General features: G+C 44.1%; 2 protein-coding genes across 2 annotated transcripts; both read right to left on the reverse strand.

The window, feature by feature from the left end:
- Positions 1 to 82: 82 nt before the first annotated feature.
- Positions 83 to 15097, reverse strand: tmprss3a (transmembrane serine protease 3a). The gene is made up of 14 exons (XM_069662653.1): positions 15031 to 15097; positions 14833 to 14864; positions 12829 to 13063; positions 11325 to 11438; positions 8485 to 8601; positions 8025 to 8148; positions 6511 to 6630; positions 6056 to 6102; positions 5353 to 5518; positions 4938 to 5107; positions 4197 to 4292; positions 3983 to 4125; positions 2710 to 2862; positions 83 to 127 (listed from the first exon to the last, which is right to left on the reverse strand). The coding sequence occupies exons 1-14, from the start codon at positions 15095 to 15097 to the stop codon at positions 83 to 85; spliced, it is 1629 nt and encodes a 542-aa protein (XP_069518754.1).
- A 2114-nt stretch (positions 15098 to 17211) lies between these two features.
- fgf9 (fibroblast growth factor 9) lies at positions 17212 to 19763 on the reverse strand. Its single transcript, XM_069662654.1, has 4 exons — positions 19616 to 19763; positions 18106 to 18237; positions 17884 to 17987; positions 17212 to 17776 (listed from the first exon to the last, which is right to left on the reverse strand). The coding sequence occupies exons 1-4, from the start codon at positions 19761 to 19763 to the stop codon at positions 17594 to 17596; spliced, it is 567 nt and encodes a 188-aa protein (XP_069518755.1). The 3' UTR covers positions 17212 to 17593.
- Between the last annotated feature and the right edge of the window lie 1037 nt (positions 19764 to 20800).

Raw genomic sequence — 20800 nt, forward strand, 5'->3', positions numbered from 1 at the left:
TCTTCTCTCTGCAGTGTTTGGGTTCCTTTGTCACATGTGGAAAAACATCCCAACAGAGTCCTGTGAGAGGCAGTGAGGGGGTTCAGTTGTCTGTGCTCAGGGTCGGAGAGCTGTGAGCCGCTTCTCTCTGAAAGACAAAAAACAGTTTAAACATAAGAGGACACGGACGTTAAAACATGTCAAGCTTACGATCAATATCTGTAGGTACAAATGTGGACATTAAGTGCATCTTTATAAACTACTTCTGTGGAGCACATAAACTCATTTATGGAAGAGATCGTGTCTTTTATGACTAAACCACAATTTAAACCGTTGTTTTATTGTGAGAACCAGACACACACCATTTTTACTAATCGGCATCTTGATAGCTACACCTGTCAGGTGGATAGTTCGACATGGGGAAGAAGAAGTGCTCACAATCACGGATTTAAACAGGATTGTTAACATTTGAGACGACAAGATCTTTTGTGTCCGTAGAGTCAAGAATCATTTTATTTTTACGCATAAGAAATGGTTAAAAGGAATAAAAGTATCGTGTTCATATGTTGTTTAGTTTTAACAATGGAAACTAGACTTTTTAAAGGCATATACACCAGTCTTGTTTAAATATAGCCACTTGTGGCTCGGGAGAAACATAATAGGGGATCCAAAATACCAAGACAAGGCACCATGGTCACTAAATCTACCTCTTATATGTTTGTGTTACATGTTCAGTGTTGTGAGGTCCTCTGAGAGAGGTGCAAGAATCTCAGGTGAAAATAGCAAACAAACTAGCATGCTAGCTTCAAGTGTCATGTTTGCTAACATGGTAGCTTATTCCCCTTTCCCACCAAAATTAGCTCGTTGACGCGTGTTTTTCAGACCAGAGAAGACCCGCCAATAGATGCCGATTGTCTCTGTTCCCATTGCCAGTGAAGTATCCTCCTGTCGGTCTCTTTTCTGCCGCGTCACCGTCTGACATCGCAAACGCGCAGGAGACAGGGTTAGTAACCAGTGAAGATGTTACGGTGGTTAGGTCTTTATTGTGTCTGTTACTCATTCAGTGCTGCTCGGACAGAGACGGGCGGATTTACGGTAGCTGAGATGACAAGGAGTTGCAGAAGTTTCCGACGGAGCATAGCGTCGCGCCGTATTGACACGGGTTTTGTGATCCCATCGATGTCGATCGGAGCCGATAATCACCCGGGTCTGAATGCCGATTGTAACCTTTCCCACGAAGCAAAAAGCTATTCAGCTGCACTTCTCAAACGGGTTCCAATGAATGACAGTCATCTCATTGTGTTTAAACATGAGGCAGCAGTTGTAAACAAGCTGTCTGCTTTAACAGTTGAAATTAAAGATATACAGTGAACAGAGATTGGGCAAACACCTGGGAAATGCAATGCTGGGTTCAAAGACTTCTCAAGAGGTCTGATACAAATAGCCTCCATTTCTGAAATAAACCCGTGGGGTATGTAGATTATAAACCGGATCTTCATGCTTTAGTCATAAATCTGATCGGAAAATTAGAAATTTGTTTTACCAAATATAAAAACTGTATCTTGAAAACGTCCATAAAAATTAAAGAGAAGTTTGATTTTGTAGAAAATCTAAGGAGACATTTTAGCAGGATTCAGGAATTAAAAGGGGAAGGTTATTATTCTGAGGTAATGCTTGCTATTCTTCACATTTGTCTCCATTTGCGCTTCATGTCTTTTCATTGAGTGAAGGGAAACAGGGCCTGGCTGTATCACACAGTCTACGTGGTAGAAGGAACTTGGTGTCTGGTGCAGCCTTTCACAGCTTTGTACCATATAAAGACAGCTGGATTTAAAGCAATAAGACTTCCCTGCTGCCAGCTGCTGGACTCAGATTCCATCAATGAGGAGAACCAGCTGTCGGTCCAACATCACACAACAAGGCCACCAACAGCTGGTACTTCAGGCGCTGGTCAATTAGTCGGGCTTTAAGTGGAAACAATGGACTGTTTGAAGTGAGCATTCCTTCAAATTTCCACTTTAAAAATTAAATTCTGAAGGGAAGTTTGGGTGTTTTTAAACCCTCTGCCTTTTTTTTTTTTTTTTAAGGTATTTTGGGGTCTAAATGAATAATAGGTCAAAGGTCGTCCACTAAAAGTTCTTGTTGTTTCCACTGACAGGCTCAGATTGTTCTTCTAAGTGTGTGACAACATGACAGAAAGGATCCCTACAGAGATAGACCTTTTTGTTACAGAGGAAGATGATTGTTTTAACCACAAACAGACGTTACATCGCTCTCTGCAGACACACCAGACTCCATTGACAAAAATGGTAATTTAAGCTCTCAGAACAAGGGGGTTGTTTGATTTCTTCTTCCATGATTGGTTACTTGTTTATGTGATTCTGAGTTATACAAATATTGTGTAAATGAACCATTTAAAGACACCAAAGTCACAAATAACTCACACAAAGTAACCGACCAAGGCAGCAGTTGACAAGCAACATCTTTTTCCTGTGATGTAAAATGACTGTCTTTGTTAATGGAGTCTGGTTGCATTAAAGGGAGCGATGTAATGACTGGTCTTAAAATCTCTGCTGTGTTCTTGTATAATGTGTCCAACTCTCACTCACTCCTCAGTAGGCTGTATATGTTTAAGCCTCAGACAGTCCTTAATACCAGTCCTATGTTCCCTCTAAGTCAGCCCTTTGTAGATCTGGTCCTGAAACAGGACACAGCTCTTCATGTACTGACCTCCATCTGTTGCCTGATCCAGCTGAGTGACTGTGTAATGCGAGTGTAGACGCCCGGTTTGTTCCTCATAGCGCAGCCGATTCCCCAACTGGTGGCTCCAATCAGCTTCCATACAGACGAGTCCTCACAGGCCAGAGGGCCCCCGCTGTCCCCCTGAAGAGAGCCGCACAGGTGAAACAGTCATACGGATAGTCCCCATCTCACTAAGTAGATGCAGTTCATCTCCCGTTACTGTAACAGAACATTTTTATTAATTTCTCGGTGTTTCTAAGTCTGAATTATGGTTTCTTTTAAGTTTGAAGGATTATTGCTAAAATTATGGTGATTCATTTTACAGGTCCCATTGTTTCATTTGAATCTTCTACAAGGAATACACAAGTAACCGTACAATCCTGGAGGATATTGTTTAATTGTTGCTAAAACTGTTTATTCGACTAAATCAGTTCTTTACTGTTGCAAAAGTTGTTTTTCTATGTGGTTGGTTGCTGGTCATGCTTGCACGGAATAAACAGAGTACCTAAGTGCTGCCAAAGAGTGTTTAAGAAACACTGATTTTAAGGTGAAACCGTCATATTCACAGTTTTCAATGGTCTTAATCACCTGGTTTATTTGTTTTGGAAACGAGGAGAGCTCTGCGGATAATTCGGCTCCTGTTAAAACCTTGTGAACAATGAAAATGAAGGAATCCTAACTTCAACAATCTTTGCACCTAGAAACAAAGCTAAGCAAACATTAGCTGCAGCTCGGCACGCCGACCCTCCATCCATCCATCCATCCATTTTCTCTTCGCTTATCCCGGGTGGGGTCGCAGTGGCAGCAGGCTAAGCAAGTTAGCCCAGACGTCCCTCTCCCTAACAACATTTTCCAGCTCCTCCTGGGGGAACCTGAGGCGTTCCCAGGCCAGCCCCTCGCAGCCCCTCCTAATCAAAGGTCTTTGAGTAGAACTGATTTTTAATGGAAAACTGTCAGTTCATTATTTTTCTGTGTGCTAATCTAATCTAATCTGTGTGAGAAAAGAAGACTTTGTTGGATATTTTGGCTCCACTTAAAAACCTTTTTTTAGAGTTTAAAACTAAAATAAAAAGGTGTAGAGATTCCACAAAGTTTGAGTCCACTTTGAGGGTTTTTTCTACTGATGATGATGATTCGAATGATCCACTTTGAAGTGTCAACACTAATCTGTTATCATTTATACTTTACATGAAATAACAGAGTAGTAATATAGTGATTCCTTCAGTGAGTCTTCGTACTTAAAGAAAATGTTGATCTGTACCTGACAGGAGTCGGTTCCTCCCTCCAGGTATCCTGCACAGATCATCCAGGAGGAGATGAGGCCATTGTACACCTCCGGCTGGTTGCAGGTCTTAGTGGAGAGGAGCGGCACCGTGGCTGAGCGCAGGACCACGCTGGTCTCTCCTGGAAAAACACACAGGACAAATATAAAATTTTTCACTTTACATCTGATCTAAAGTTCAGCTGTGACTCACCTTCATCCTCGGTCGCTCCCCATCCAGAGATCCAGCACATGGTGCCCTCCTTAAACGCCTCCCCATGGTTGGGCAGACAGATGGGCTCCACAAGGCCTACAGAGGAGGACGTGAATGAACTACAACTCCCAGAGATCACTATCACTGTGACAACAGCAGCTTCAAACAAACACTCGATTCACGCTGAGAGTCTGAGTCAGACAGCTGATACACATAATGACACTCAGCTGTCAGAGGGGAGGAAACCTGAGAGGGAGGGAGGAGGGAGGAGGGAGGAGAGAGAGGGGGGAGACAGGTCTGACCCAGTAAGACGGCCACAGTGGCTTTTACATAGAAGTGCTTCTGGCTCACTCAGACATGAGACCATCATATTTATCAGCCATCAGACTAACATGAAATTCAATAAGGTTTATTATGAAACAACAAACACAGGCAACAAACATCTGTTTCACAAGGTTTCAGTCAAAGAGGACATAAAAAAAAAAGATTAAATTGTTAGAGAAGTTGAATGAACAGATGATTCGAGGTGTCTGGATGCTTCATGACGTACAACTAAATTAGATATTTATTTTATCCTTTCACACACAGGAAGCCACCTCAAAGTCGCACAGTACAAAGACGTAGATCCTGTTAAACTCTTGATTTTTGATCATGTTTGTAGCCTGAGAGGTCTGTGCAGCTCTGATCTGTGAATGAATGAATGTATAAACACAGAGCAGGGTGGGTAAAGGCTGCTGTTACCATTAAAAACCAGAGGCCTGGACAGCTTCATCAGTGCGATGTCGTAGTCGAGTCCTTTGGGCCTGTAGCGAGCGTGGTAGATGATCTGCTCCACAGACAGAGACTGAGCTCCGTGCACCGGCTGCTCCGTCAGACCCACGTGGACCACCCAGCTGGAGGGGTCTGCAAACCTGAGGACGGGCAGCAGAGGAGAGGATGATCAGGATGGTATATGTGACGGACACAGAGAGATGTACAGTTTTCTGTCTTTGTACTTTCCTCCTAACGACACGTGAACTAAACAAGCAGCTTGTTTATGTTAATGAAGTTAACTAAATAATAATCTGCTTTAAATTATTTTTTTACCCAGACTAAGACATGCAAAGACATCTCGTAGACATCTCTTAGCTGGCTCGGGATTGTTTCTGTGACTCACCCGAACACGCAGTGAGCTGCAGTGAGGATCCAGCGTGAGGTGATGATGGAGCCCCCGCACAGGTGTTCACTGCTGAAGTGGAGGCTCACTTGCCAGGGGAACTGACCCGGCCGTGAGATGTTGCCCCCGACTATACGAGTGCTGTAGCGAGGCCTGGAGCCGCACTCTGAGCACACACAGAGAGAGGTTTGTGGAACACACACACACACACACACACACACACACACACACACACACACACACACACACACTCTGGATTAACAACGTACACTGCTGGGCTGATACCATTCAACATCTGTCCACACAGATCCTGAGTCTCTTCTTTGCTTATTTTGGCTCAGAGATCTTTACAGTAAGTCCTCACATCCTGATTTAGTCAACACTTCAGGACCTGTTCAGAGGCATTTAATCAACCTGTCGTCGACCTTCATGATAACAACAATATTAATAACTTGCAATTAAATAGCACCGTACACGGAGCTTTGGAAATCCTATCCCAATCCATTTCACACGCAGACATACATGCACAAATACAAACAGGCCACACAAACACACGGATGCACACACAGCAGCTCCTTATCAGTCATGTAACTTTAACATTACATTAAAAAAGTCACACAAATGTGCATGCTGTTTTTAACCCCTTCTCTTATCATCACAGAAACAGAGGCAGGATCACTCAGTCTGCAGATCGTTGTCTCACCCAGACATTTCAGAGTGGTCACCTTCCCTGAGCTGCACTGAGTCTTACTGAGGAGGAGGAGGAGGAGGAGGAGGAGGAGAAAGAGGAGGAGGAGGAGAAGGAGGAGGAGGAGGTCACAGACAAACTCATCAAACATGGAGAAGAGCTACAACTTCAGATGTCCAAGACACAACACACAAAGCAGACGTTTCTAAGATTGACTCCAAAAGTTGCTGAAGACCATGTACGCCCATCAGACCCTCCTCCCTTACTCTCTATGAATAAATACATCTTTTGAAAGTTATAAACAAACAAGTGCTGATATTTGCAGCTGGGTCAGACTTGATTTTCACAGTAGAAGAAGAAACACACGTTCACGTGTAATGGCTTGGATGATTTACTTTGCTGCCAGATGTCAAAGACCATTAGCAGGTAGTTTGCATGTTTTTTCACTCATTCAAATCAGAGGTTTGTACCTGGAGGTCGTGGCGTTCTGCAGCTTGATGATCTCAGACTGGCTCAGGTTGATGGACACCAGGTGTAACTGCAGGTCCTGATTGATGGAGGTCAGAGAGACGAAGAACGACTCCACGTATCTGAGACAGCAGCACACACAGCACACCTGATCACCTGACTGTTTTCATTTGAACCTGATAACCAATACTGTGCACATGTTAATACACTGCAGGAAAAAGACTTAGCAGCTAGTCTCCATACAGAACCTGTTTGAAGGAAACTTGCACACAAAGCTCTTAAAGGGGACCAACAGGTCTCATTTCCAACTCTACCTATTTAAATTCTAGGACTTCACATGAGTCGATTTTTTCATGATTTACAGTGAAAAGAGTCTTATTCATCTTTTCCAGGGCCTTTTACCAACCCCTGAGTTCATCTTAGTCTAAAACATGCCGTTTTAAGTTCCTGTCTCTTTAAGGGCCCCCTCCCTGAAAGTCTACTGTGTTCTCATTGGTCAGAAGATCACTGTAGCAGAGGAAAGGCAACAATGTTGCATAAATCCAAGCAGTGTAACCATTGGCTGTATAAAAAGATGGCCGACATGTTAGCTCCCTAAAGTGAAGCCAAAGCCTCTCTGTCGCCCCCTGCTGACTGGCTGCAGTATAGCTCATAAAGCCCGCCTCCTCCATGTTAACAGATGGGACATGAGTCAAACTATAAAATCAAAATACACGGCAAATACATTTCTCACACATGGTTTCTGTCATTATAGTTAGTTCTTATCATGCTGATTTATGTCCAAGTGTTCATTTTTCTGACAAGTTTACTTTTAATTAGTTATTTGATGCTGTAAAAAGGGGGCGTGGCCTCATGATTGACAGCTCTGTGGACAAATGGGGCTCCTGCAGCGTTCTGTTCCCGAGTAGCAGAGTAGAGGAGGAACGGCGAGAGGAGACGTCACTAACACTAACACTACAGTCAGTGAACTTTCCATCAGCGTGAATATCTGCTTCAGACCGACACAAGAAGCTGTTCTGCTGCAGACTGAGCCCACCTGAGGGCTCCAACACGCCAAGGACACCTGAGGGCTCCAACACGCCAAGGACACCTGAGGGCTCCAACACGCCAAGGACACCTGAGGGCTCCAACACGCCAAGGACACAAGGTACAGGTGTGTGTCAGGTAGAGGAAGGGGCAGGACCACCAGCCGATCTCTACTGCACACACTCTGGATACAGATGAGCAAGATGGCAACGCCCGCTCCGGTTTAGGCTTCACTTTTGTACAATGAGAGGAGGAGGAGACATGTCGGCCATCTTTTTATACAGTTAATAGCTGTAGCATGTCACCTGTTAGCATGGTAAAGAAGTAAAACCTCAAAGTTTATGAAATGTTTAACCACACTGAGTAGGATTTCTATCAGAATCATGGCCGTCTCTCTCAATCCTGATCAAGACAAGCTGAACAAGCAGTGAGGTTATGACTCTCTCATCACTTAATAAAAGAACCTGCAGAGGGAAATAAGAAATCAGACCTGGAGTATCCGAGCTGTCTGCAGGCAGAGACCCCCAGCCAGTTGTTCCAGCCCTCTGAGCAGACCGTCCTCCAGACTCCGCCCCTCTGGACCTGCAGGACCGAGCTCCCCCCACTCAGACGCACTGATAGATAGAAACACAGACAGACAGACAGACAGACCGGAGTTATAACAGCAGAGCTGTGCAGAAAGCTAACACCTCAGCTAATATCAAGCACTTCTTTTGTTTCTTTCTTTCTGCCATTCATTTGATTTGATAATACAACATGGCTTCCATCCCGTCTCACTGCATGTTTTGATTCAGGCTTCAGGCTGATATCTCATTATTTTATTACAAGATGCTAATTTAGTCCACTTTTTGCCTTTCTGTATTGATTCTCTGATACATATCAGCCGTGTAGCTACATGTCTGACTCTTATATTTCTATATTTAAATGTTACTTCTGTGTTTCTGTCTCACCACAGCCGAGCTCGTCGTCTCCGTTGTCACAGTGAACCTCTCCGTCGCACTGAGCCGAGGAGCTGATGCACTGAGACGAAGAGCCACAACGAAACTTCCCCACACAGCTCAGACCCACTGTGGAGACACACACACACACACACACACACACACACACACACGCACACACACACACACACACACACACACACACACACACACACGCAGAGTGAATGTTAAATTACTGATAGTGTTTTCCAATAAGACACTAATTCTGTGACAGGATGGATGTCGTCAGAGGTCATTACATTCGCCTGATCGGCGTGTGCATGTGTTCAGCAGGTAAAGCCGACCTGTCTGATTTCAGCTCAGTGTTTGTTCACGTAAACATCTGAGCGTGTGAGCGGTGATCTGTTTTCAGCACAACAACATCTGACACCAGCTGCTTCCCAGCACCGACTGTCTCATGCACCTCCAGGAAGTCAGAGAGCCGGGGCACTAAAACCGAGCCGTGACTGAATTTAAAACACATGTGATAAGAATCTAAATGATACAGGTACAGGGCGTAAAAAAGGGAGTGTGGAGGATCTAATCATCACAAACCCTCCATAACAAAACATCACAAAGACTACGGAGATGGGTGTAGAGTTTAGGAGGAAGAGGCCCAAAGCAGCTGCAGTCATACAGGGTGCTGAGGTGGAACCTGTCTCCAGCTACAGATACAGATAGAAGTACAGCTGGACAACAAACTGGACTGGACCACACATGGAGGCGCTGTACAAGGAGGGACAAAGCCGTCTCAGGTCCTTTAACATCTGCAGGCCTCTTTTGTGCACCTTCTGTCTGACTGTTGTGGCCAGTGCTTTGTTCTTTGGTGTGGTGTGCTTGGGCCAGCTCCATCATTGGGACAGAAATAGACACTGTTCAGCAGGTGACGGAGGCAAGGATGCTTCCACTGAGGTGCAGGACTGAACGCTACAGGAAGTCCTCTCTGTAAGCGGCCATCACACTGTTTAATGAGCCAACATGTTGCATATGATTCTATGTTTATTAAACAATCTGTAACAAGTCTGGATAAAAAAAACAAGGAGCTACCACCACTGTGACATCATCCAAAAGTATAATTTATTAACCTTTGTTTAGCAGACATGTGTCTGATGTATAAATTAATTCATCATCATGAAGGAGCAGGAGCAACACCAGGGAGACCAGGGCATCAGCAGGAAGTGCTCAGCTAAATCTCAGGCCTTTGGACAATCAGCATTTTCAGTGAGAGCAACAGAAAGTTGGAACTCAGCTCAGAGACTGCACAAGCTTCAGTATATTCAGACTCATAGCTGAAGGCAAACCAGTCATGTGATCACTGATTTAAGGAACGGTATATTTGTATATATATGTTGTTTGTTTATTTGTATTGTTTTTAATTGTTTGTGTTGTGATGTGTGTTTTTTAGATCTTCCTGACCACACATGTAAATTATGGTGCGTTCTAATTTTATTCGGAAGTCAGAATGTCCGAGTTCCCAGTCGGAAATTTCAACTGGACGGCCCCTGAGGTCGGATTACGGACTCAGAAAGTCGGAGGAACCTCACCAACCCCGACCTCATAATCTCTGTGCATCAACAGTGAATGGAAGCTGTAGTATGAACTGTTTATTATCACCTCTGTCTCACTGTCTGCTGTCCAATCTCTATCTGTGGACATGTTGTGGACCTCATGTTTGTTCTGTAGTTGTCTGTATTCCAAGAGAGCAAGCACAACAACTGTTTCACTGGAGGGGTCCAACTTGGTTTCCGACTTGTTGTACTGGAACGCGGTCAACTCGGGCGCTCAAAGCGTCATTCCCAGTTCTGAATTCCGACTTCTGAGGTCAATGGAACGCACCATTAGCTATCGAGCTAACTCTGAACCAACAGTTGAGTTGTGCATGGCCCCTGTGAAAAAGACTAATATGCTAAACTAAGCTATTATACAGTACGTACTTTTGTACATATATTTATGCACTGTTTATATTTATTCATATTGAGCTTTTTAGAAGCAAAAAAACTTTGATAACATTTTTAGCTTTCTTTCTGTCTTATTAGTGAGTTTTATTCTGGTTTAGAAACTTATTTTATCTTTCTATTAAAAAACAAAGAACTGTTATTCTGTGAAGTAACAACCAAACTAACTTAACCTTAATATTTTTGGTTTATAGATATTTATGAAAGTTGAGGTGGACAGACCTGCTGGGAAACGTGAACATGAATTCAACTCAAAAAGCACTGAAGTGGATACACTACACTGGACTACAGATACAACTCCTGCCAACTTCATTGGCATCCAGTGTAACGACATGATGGATCTTTCTAACAGCTTACTTTGTATTAGAAGCTGTCATTTCTGAGCGGTCTTTTGGCAAAGCCTCCATTTCCCAGCTCACAACACCATCAGCAAGAAGGTGAAGGAGCAGATTTAAATCTCTAAGGTGGTTTGAATGTCAACAAGGAGTGAGTTCAATAGTATCTTTGAAAGAGTGAAACAGTTATGTCAGACATTAGAATGTGTAAATCCTACTCTTCAGTTTAAAGCCCTCCACACCTCAGTCAGGACAGGTGTGGCTGTAACAGAGGGAACGACTGTGATGCTGAATGTTAAACCTGATGACCTTCTGTTAGTTTTTTATCCTCACAAACGACTGCATCAGATGAAAGCTGGAAATGGAGGACAATGTGTCAGTGACCTCATGAATTCTCTGTGTGGGTCAGACCTGAATTATATAACAGGTAAGGGCCCCATCAAATATTGATGCAGCAAAGGCTTCGTGCCATGCTACAGGGACTCCATTATTACAGTGGCTCACACGGCAGCGAGCTCCTCACCTCCGAGGCCGATGCCGAGAGCGAGAGTGACGACGACGATGATGCAGGAAGCGATTAGCAGCTCCAAGCGATGTGCCAGCAGTCTGCTCTTCCAGCTTTTCTCCAGGTCGTCCTCTGTTGAGACAAAGTTAGGCGGTGTTTACATGCCTCATAATATTATCTGCAAACAGTTCAAACATCTAAAGGGATACCATAACAGTGTTTTCTTTTACCACAATCAGAGTTGGAAAGTTTCATTTTTTAACAGAGAATTTCATTGATTTCCTGAAACAGCTGTCATTGGGCGAGAGGCGGTGTTACACCTGGACAGGTCACCAGTCAGTCACAGGGCTGACACTTACACCCCTTTCCATCTAAAGTTAGCAGGTTGACGCAGGTTTGTCAGACCCGGGAAGACCCGTTGATATAGATTGTAACCTTTCCCACTCAGCAAAAAAGCCTGTTGGAGGAAGCCGGAGTACCCGCAGGGAACCCACGCATGCACGGGGAGAACATGCTCCACACAGAAAGGCCCACTACGTCCGGATTCGAAACCAGGACCTTCTAGCACTAACCACTGCACCACCGTGCAGCCTTTCTATAATCAAAAGCAACCTGTATTTAGAAGATGACTAATTCCCCATCCAGGTGCTCTGACCTTGTTATTTGGTACGTATAGAGTTCATATTTTCTTAGCTCACCAACATGACCCAGTGTTAAAACATTTCATCACTATTGATACAGTTCCCAGCTCATATACTGTTTGTGTCTGTTGGTTTCTTTTTGCCCTTCAGGAGAGTTTCTAAAACCCTGTTGGTCTTTGAAAATGAATCTGCAGAGGTAACTCTCTGTTGTATCCTCCAGGTTTGTCTTGTAATGCAGGTTTATGATTTGTGCAGATGATGGTATTATGTTTGCTTCATCTGACCCTGACCTCCAGCAGGCACTGGCGGCTTTGCAGCCGAGGTTGAAGAGGACAGAATTTAAGTCTGAAACTGCAAATCCCCAAAGATCAGCCGTGGACCTCTGCCAGAAAACAGTGGATTCTTCCACCCCTTGACTTGATAGTCTGATGACACATCGACCGCCCTGAAATCCCGCCAGTGGGGTTGAAAGCGGTGCCGATGGAGGGATGTCTGTTCCCTTGATAAGTATCTTAGCACTGACCGACCCCAAGCAAGTGAAAGACAGTGAATGGATGGTTTGTACGCACAGCTTAGCTCGGTGTAAACCTCTTCATTATTGATCAGTCATTCACCTCTTATAAAAGACGCTCTGAATCCAACAGCAGGTTCTGGTAAAGTCAGGAACATTTGTTTCTCATGTGAAAGTGACGAGCAGCGCTGAACAAAGAGTTTGAGGGCAGAACATAAAACTAAATCTGGTTCAGCTGCAGCTCTATTATCCTCATAACAAAGTGTGTTAGTCATCTCACGTTTCAGACACCGCTGTAACTCTACCTCCGTACAGTAACCCTCATTGTATCATGCTGTACCACCACCTGCAGAACACCACCGGGTCTTACCTTCCATAAAAGGCTGCACCTTGGTGATTGGCATGCTCGGGCTGGGTGCAGCCGCAGCTTTGGGCTCCTCAGGTTTGGCGGTTTCGTTCTCTGATTGGGCCTCAGCAGCAAAGCTGCCCAGGGGGCTGACATTCAGGGTGTTGGGAGTCTCAACAGTGGGGAGGTCTTCTTCTGTCACCGAGACCACCTCTATCTTGGAGGGGTCCGGTTGCTCTGGTGCCTCTGCCTTCGGTTCCTGAACAGAGAGGGAAACAATCAGTATGTCTGTAGTGGCAGAAGAAGAAGCATCTTCTGAGCAGTGTTTGACTGCAGAGACACAAATATGAAGAGTTTAATATTTCTGAGCTCTATTTGGTTGAAACTTGTTGCATAAAGAGATGTGAGGGCTGAGGCTGTGTCTGGGAGAATCTTTACTTGGAGCTTAAAGGTTAAATCTTAATTTGCTAATAGTGTCTGAGTTTATTAAACCAGAGATGAGGAACATGTTGAGTCACTGCTGCGCTCATGTCTGCAGAAGTCGTCAACAGTTATTCTGAAATTCTGAATGCATCTGATAAAATATCTCTACATACATTTGAAGCTACAATATTTAGGGTGATTTGTTCTGGAATCTGTTTACTACCGGGATACTTTTACCTTCCCTCACAATAATGTTCTTCTTCTTCTCCTTCTGAGATCTATTTCTGCTGAGCTGCTCTCAGTGCAACGCACCAGTATGGATCACACACAGTACTTTATATAGATATACTGTCTGTATTGTGTTCTGAGTCCACTGTACAGTTTTATTTTTATATTCAAAGTAAATATTATATTTATTTCCAGACAATCTTTTATTATTTACACTGAGAAATGTCCCAGAATTATGGGATTTACATGATTTGATGCAGCTTGCAGAAATAAAATACTCCTGTGGACTTCTGCACAAGTCTGCACACTGACATCACAGCATTGTAATAAAGGTAAGCCTTATAATAAGATAAGACAGACTTTGTTGATCCCCATTGGGGGGAATTCACTTGATACCAGCTCAAAGTAAAGGACAGAGTCAAACAAGTGATGGATAAAAACATGATAATAATAAATAATATGAATAATAAATATATACACTTATTGTGGATGCTTAAGTTCTTCACCAAGTCAAAAACACGCACGCTGTGTATCATGGTTATATGTGTGATGATAAGTTAAGTGAAATATTGCAGAATAAACAACAATCACACATGAGAAGAAGTTACACAGACATGATTGCAGGTAATAAAAATGCAGAAATACATGAACCAAAGTTTGATGTTATTCTATAATTATATGTTACAGTACATCAAGCTGAGCTGAGCTGATCCATACTGGTGCGCTGTGCTGGGTGGAAAAAGATGTATCGCTCAGAAGGAGGAGGAGGAGGAGGAGGAGGAGGAGGAGGAGGAGGAGGAGGAGGAGGAGGAGGAGAACATGACTGAGAGGAAACACAAAAGTATACCCTGAAAAATTTTCGCAGGGACCCCTCGAGGGCTCCGCACAAACTGACTTATTCAAGTGTTTATCCATTACTTTAGCTAACAACAGTATTTACACTTTTTATCCATCACCTTTAGCTGATTCACTTTATTTTATTTATAGACAAAATGTATGAGTTTCTGCCCTTCATTTTTTACCTTTGCTTTAGCTAATTATTACAACAGAATCCAGAACAGACAAATATTTCCAATACTTTTAGCGAATGATCTGTGCTCGCTAGTTTTCTCACGCTCTCACAGTTTATTATTACAATATGTGAACTTTACAGAGCGACTCAACCATCTGACATTCGAGTCGGCCTTCCCCTTGTTGGGAATCAGCTCAGGAACACTAACACAAGATCAGACAGCTGGACTCTCCTCTGTCACATATCTGCTGTGAACTTACAGAATGATTCATCAATCCATCAACATATTATACTAAACAGAGACACTGAAACAGAGTCTGTTGACATACTGCACTAATGTGACTGCATACATTGAGCCCACTTACTGTTGGGGGGGCAGCAGTGTTGGCATCAGGATCTGAAAGAGGAGAAACAGAGGGATGAGTGGAGACGACACAGGTGGAGGACAGACAGAGACGATGAAAGTGAGGAAGAAATGATGAAGAAAAAGAAAAACAGGAATCCTTAAAAAAGAGGCTGGATGAGTTTAATTCCTGGTTTAGGCCAAGTTTAATCCAACGTACTGATCTCCACGAAGCTCTTCGTCATCGTGCCATCGTCCACACTCAGCTGTGCGTTATCCAAGACCATATCCCCCCGGCTCCCTGTGCCCCTCTCCCCTTTATGACTCCTTCCTGTCTTTCTTTTCTCTTCCTTCCCCCGCTCTCTCCGTCCTAATGGCCCTCCTGCTGGGCCTACACTTTGTTACTAACAGACACCTGAGCAGGTGATTGCTGCCTCTTGGAGTGGGGATCAGGTGACCCTGCACCTCCCACTCTGAGGGTAGGATTACACACTTGTGTGTCCCCAAAGTGTCCGGGGAGAAGGTGTGCGGAGGCAGGTGGAGGAGGCTGCAGGTCACTGCCTGGACACCGGTCAGCGGCTTCACTGTCCAGCTGCCGTCTGCAAACAGACTCATAAAGGCGTCTTTCAGTTAAAGTCACGTCTCTTTAAAATGTCGTCTAAGGGTCATTTCAGCTCGGGCAGAAAGTTCTGACAGCAGTTTGAGATATTAGAAACTCCTGCTGCTCTACAGGTGGAAACTACAGTTCACCTGTTTTCACAGGAGCACAAAGTCGTTCCCTTAAAAACAATTCTCCAGAGTGAATTTATCTCTGCAGAGCAAACATCTGCTGAGTTTTATCTCTTATTTTAATTGTCACTATTCAATGTCATCATGCTGCCTGGTCAGTGTTGCACATATGCAGCTGTTTACAGGTATGTAGAGGAAGCAAGACGGCTCACTCAGGCTAGTTCCTTCATTAGCTCTGCCAGGTTGTTGTTGTGCAACTGTGCAGATCATTTAGTGACATCTACTGTAGTTCTGTTCTGTTTGGGATGTGATGCTGATGCTGCTCCCCGCCCACAGGCCCTCGGACACACCTGTGTCCATAGCGTTACACATGGCTAGATACCTGTAGGTAACGAGGTAAACCTGGTGACATAACCCTTAAAAATGTTTTTCCTGTTCTTTATAAGCTTGTGAAGAAAAAAAGAGCAACTTCTTCTGACAAAGAAATGTCTAATGGGAGAGCAGGTAGTAAATATAATGAAGTCTACTTCCTGCCAAGTTACCTCAGTCAGCTAGTTAGCCTAGCTTACATGAAGCTAGCTAATTATCAGCTCGCTCGTATGTTTACCTTCCAATAAGGGTTTTTTTTGCCTTTATTGATAGGAAATATAAGGAGAAGAGAGTGGGGATGATGTGCAACACAGGGCCGAGGTCGGGAGTCGAGCCTGCGACCACTGTGTCGAGGACTGTAGCCTCATGGAGCGCCTGCTCTACCAACTGAGCTAAACCAGCGCCCCAATAAGGGTTTTAATCTAGCTTACATTCAGCTCAGTGGTACGACGATGTATTTGGACCACTGTGAAAAAACAAAACAAAAACAGAGGCGGAGGAGAAGCGTGATATCCTGAGAAAAAACTCTGGACACCAACCAAAGCGCCTAACACTCTCTACAGTCGTCAGCCACGACCCTGGGCTGGTTGTTTGTTGTACAAGCCTCCACACAACTGAAACCACTGATTTAAAGTAGTTTTGTATATTTCCGTCTGTAATGCAGGTTTGTTTCCTTTCAGTCTCCGTCATGAGGTCGTAGGGTAACTGTCATGTGTGATGTAACCCCTGGGGCAAACGTGGAGCATAGAAACACGTTTTTGTGCAGCAGAGGGTCGCTCAGTCTCTCTCCTCTGTGAAGTCTGCTTCTTGTGTGCAGAGAGGCTGAATCTGCTCCGAGCTCCGTGCCATGCACGCCTGTGTGAGCAGCAGAGCCAACAGGGCAGAGACACAGGTGAATCAGAGGGAGGGGGCCGGGAACCACAACCTGCTTTCTGGGGGGGTCACAGCTCAAAGAGGTTCCTATTAATACGATTTTGCCTTTTTTTCTGGCAAATTTACGACTTCAATCTCTGAATTTTCAAGTTTTTTCTCTGAATATTTCTCTCAGCTCTGTTTTGATTTGTTTGTTTGTTTTTTTACAATGGCTCTGATACACTGTCGTCCAGTGGAAAACAGGAGATCCAAAGATCCAGCCCAACTTGAAACAGGCGACTTCAACACAATATGATTATAATATAAAAATAGATATTTTATTTAACATTTCAAATAAATAACACAAAATAAATAAGATCAACAGACGGATTAAAATGCAACTTTGTAAGTCTGAATTATTAATCACACTACAAATACTTTGGGTCCACATTTAGACTTCTTTCTGCAGCGAGTGGAGTCGCCCCCTGCTGGCCTTTAGAAAGAATGCAGGTTTAAGGCAGTTCTGCACTGAACCAGGAGGCTCCATCCACTTCTTATATACAGCCTATGAGATCGTTGTTTCCCCCATTGTGTGTTAAATGATCGTGAGACTGTTTCCGGCCTTTGAGCAGGTTGAGTAGCGTCTGAGCTCAGTTCTCTTACAGGAAGTAAAGCCAAATAATCCCAATTGTGTCTCTAATTTGTTCCTCCACGTTTCCAGGCCAGCTCCACTCCAGCCTTTTGCTTTTCTCACAAGCTGAAGAAGCAACAAAAGCATCAATATTCCTGATTTGGCTCCCGGTCTGAAAGAGCTGGCTTGCAGTTCATCCTGATCACAGCGTCCTCCGAGGTAGGAAGTGTGTGCAGGACTGGTGTCGGCCCACGCTGTTGCCCTTCCTGAGCTCTCCCTTTGGGGACAGAGCCAGATAGATGCCGGGGTGAGACAGAGAGGAGTAGGTGTTGTAGTGGTTCTCCTCCAGGTTCTCCTTCAGCAGGCAGTCATCTGAAAACTGCTCCTAAAAAGGAAGACATTTAATGTTAGTTTAATTATGTAACCCTGAGGGAAGTGTTTGGTACTTGTTTAACACGGTCTGACCCTGGACAGCTGGTGTGAGCTACGTACCGCTCCGTATGCATGTCCCTCTCCGCTCATGCAGAGGTACAAGCCGCTCTTGACTCCTCTGATTCCCACCACTCCGTGTTTCATAGCAAACACTTTCAGCCAACCTGCAGGAGATGAAGGATGCAGGGTAAAGCAATGCAGAAAGGCTTTGGGCGTATCACAGATTTCTCTATACATTTCTACTTATAGACTGGGTCTATAATGTTGTCCATAAAGACTCACAGAACTCGGTGGGTTTGTGGACACCTCCCACGGAGCCCCTGGGCAGAATCTGCAGATGGTACCCGATCCCGACACGACAGTAGAGCAGCTGCTGTTTGACTGCTTCTTTGACTGGAGGAGGACCAGAACCTGCTTCACAGAGAGACGATCGGCCGTTAGGAATAGAAGACACAAGAGCTGCGTTCTGATATCAGTACTTTCAGGAACTAAATAAAGTATGACAAAGACACCAGGAAGTCCTGATACATCAGATACAGTTTGCAGTATAAAATGAACATGCTTAGAGTCCTCTGCACAGTGAAGATTTGTCAACTAGCACGCTCAGCGAACGGTGTGTGTGATTTTGACAGCAGCCATGTTTTCCAGCTTTATTCAAATTTGCGTGCGACAGATGTTTGACTGGTCAGAGTAGTATGTAAAAAATAGGATGCACACTGAATGCAAAGTGAGTTCTTTGTTAGGGCAGCTGCAGTAGATGATACAGTAAAAAGAAAAGCTCGGGATGCAGCACCTCATCGAGTTCTCCTGCTGGATCCTTCTGTTAAGGTGAATGACCAAAAACACAACAAACAGCCAACAAAGAGACAGAGAGGGAACTTACAAGTTCTCATCAACTGATTACAAACATTTGATCTTTATAAAACAGGTGCCATGTTACTGTGATCATCCCCTTATAAACATACACAGTATAAAGCTCTTTTCTCGTCTTCAGACCGCTCAAAGCACTTTTACACTACATGTCACGTTCACCCTTTCACACACTGCTGGCTGCTATGCCAATCTCCACTCAGGAGACACGTCCATTCATACACTGAAGGCAAAGCAGTTTGGGTTTCACTGTCTTGCCGAAGGACACTTCAACATGTGACTGTAGCAGTCAGGGATCGAACTCCCAACCTTCTGATTTTGAGATGACCGACTCTACCACTGAGAGCAGCATCCTGGTTCTGTGCAAATACTTGTTTTAAGCCTGCATGAGGCCACAGAAGTCTGATATCTTGACTAATCAAATGTTTTTAATGAAGAAGTAAAAGATTAGAGAAGATGATGCAGTCAGAAATGTTTCCCCGACTGTTAAATCAAAAACACAGGAAAGAAAAGGATCAAGATCTGACACAGAATAAACAATGGATTATTGTTTCCTCTTGCCTCAGAAAGGTCAGCGTATCTTCTTGGTTTATGTAATTATTTATTTATAATGTGTAAACCTTTATTATTCTGAGCATCATCATCCCCTGCTTTAGTTGTTACAGTTTACTTTTTTTTGTCTCTGTAGCTGATTGAACTGGAATAAAAACATTTAACACGTTCCTCCTTCATTTATTATCAAGAGCTGACTTATGAAACATTTCAACTTAACATTAAACGAACTGTACCAAACTGTTCAAAGTTTACTCAACCTTAGGCTACTGAAGGGGACTCATTTTCATCCTCTTAAGCTTTTAACCCGCTTAAAAAAAACAGAATATTTAGGACAAATGCCTCAGACTGCAGTCAGGTGCTCGCTCACCTTTTCCTTTCAGCAGGGCGTCCCTCATGTGCAGCTTCCAGAGGCCTCTCAGGCGGCTCCCGTGATCCTCAGGAGAAACGGACGCTTCTGATTTTTTTCCTTCCACACTGAAAACCAGCAGCAGCAGCAGCAGAGAGGACACATTCATACTGACACATATCAGGCACCTGCCAGCAGAGCAGGTGAAGATGTCCTACAAACACTCATGTCCACCGTGTTCAGTCTCTCCTTCTTCTGTTGAACTCGTCTGTGTCCTCTGCTCACACTTCCTGCTTTTATCTCCTAAACGCCTCTTTTCTACTCTGAAGCTCTGACTGACAGGGACACAGAGATACTCACATGTACACCATCTTTATCAGGCACATATCAGTAACTACAGCCTCAACACATGAGATGTTCTCTGCAGGAAGGAGCGTGTTGTATTTTCATTCACACGACCTCTACGCCTGCTTTACCTGATCCTGTTTGTAGTTTCATTTCAAACACTGAGTGATGGGGGAGTACAGTCAGGTGAAGTCTGAGGTGTAGCCTGCGTACATGACGATGTTTGCATGTCGCCCAATCAGGCCTCTGACGGGGAGAGACATGCAAACTGTCTGTTCACTATCACAATCACTGAGATTAAAAGAGTGAGCCGAGCTGATAGAGGAGCTGGCAAACATGTAACACACTGAGACGCACAAATACAAGTTCAAACAAGTTCAGATCTGTGACCTCAATTAAGTCACGTTTTGATTATTCCTCTTTATTACAGAGTCTCCTAGTCTGACCAACAGGGCCAACGGTGTAAAGTTACAGTGAATTAGTAAGAAGTGGACATAGCCTCTGTTCAGTGCTCTAAATCTGCGACGTGACAGCTCCCTAAAAGTGAGTCCAAACCCTCTCTATCGCCCCCTGCTGACCGGCTGCAGTATAGCTCATAAAGCCCGCCTCCTCCATGTTAACAGATGGGACATGAGTCAAACTATAAAATCTAAATACACGTCAAATACATTTTTCTCCAACATGATTTCTGTCATTATTGTTAGTTTAAGTTTACTTTTAATTAGTTATTTTATGCTATAAAAAGGGGGTGTGGCCTCATGATTGACAGCTCTTTGGACAAATGGGGCTCCTGCAGCGTTCTGTTCCCGAGTAGCAGAGTAGAGGAGGAACGGCGAGAGGAGACGTAACTAACACTAACAC

The sequence above is a fragment of the Semicossyphus pulcher genome, unplaced genomic scaffold, assembly GCF_022749685.1.
Source record: "Semicossyphus pulcher isolate SPU_LCO1_2020_fin unplaced genomic scaffold, fSemPul1.0.p SCAF_15, whole genome shotgun sequence".
In the NCBI taxonomy this organism is placed as follows: Eukaryota; Metazoa; Chordata; class Actinopteri; order Labriformes; family Labridae; genus Semicossyphus; species Semicossyphus pulcher.

Excerpts from the sequence above, each read along its gene's own strand:
- tmprss3a (XM_069662653.1), bottom strand. The coding sequence starts at position 15,097 with ATGGTCTTGGATAACGCACAGCTGAGTGTGGACGATGGCACGATGACG. Across the intron at positions 6,631-8,024 it reads AGACAGCTCGGATACTCCAG|ATACGTGGAGTCGTTCTTCG; the intron begins GTCTGATTTCTT and ends CTGCTGTCTCAG. Across the intron at positions 5,108-5,352 it reads GCAGCTCACTGCGTGTTCGG|GTTTGCAGACCCCTCCAGCT; the intron begins GTGAGTCACAGA and ends GCCCGTCCTCAG.
- fgf9 (XM_069662654.1), bottom strand. The coding sequence starts at position 19,763 with ATGAATGTGTCCTCTCTGCTGCTGCTGCTGCTGGTTTTCAGTGTGGAA. Across the intron at positions 18,238-19,615 it reads CGCCCTGCTGAAAGGAAAAG|CAGGTTCTGGTCCTCCTCCA; the intron begins GTGAGCGAGCAC and ends CTCTCTGTGAAG. Across the intron at positions 17,988-18,105 it reads CCACAAACCCACCGAGTTCT|GTTGGCTGAAAGTGTTTGCT; the intron begins GTGAGTCTTTAT and ends CATCTCCTGCAG.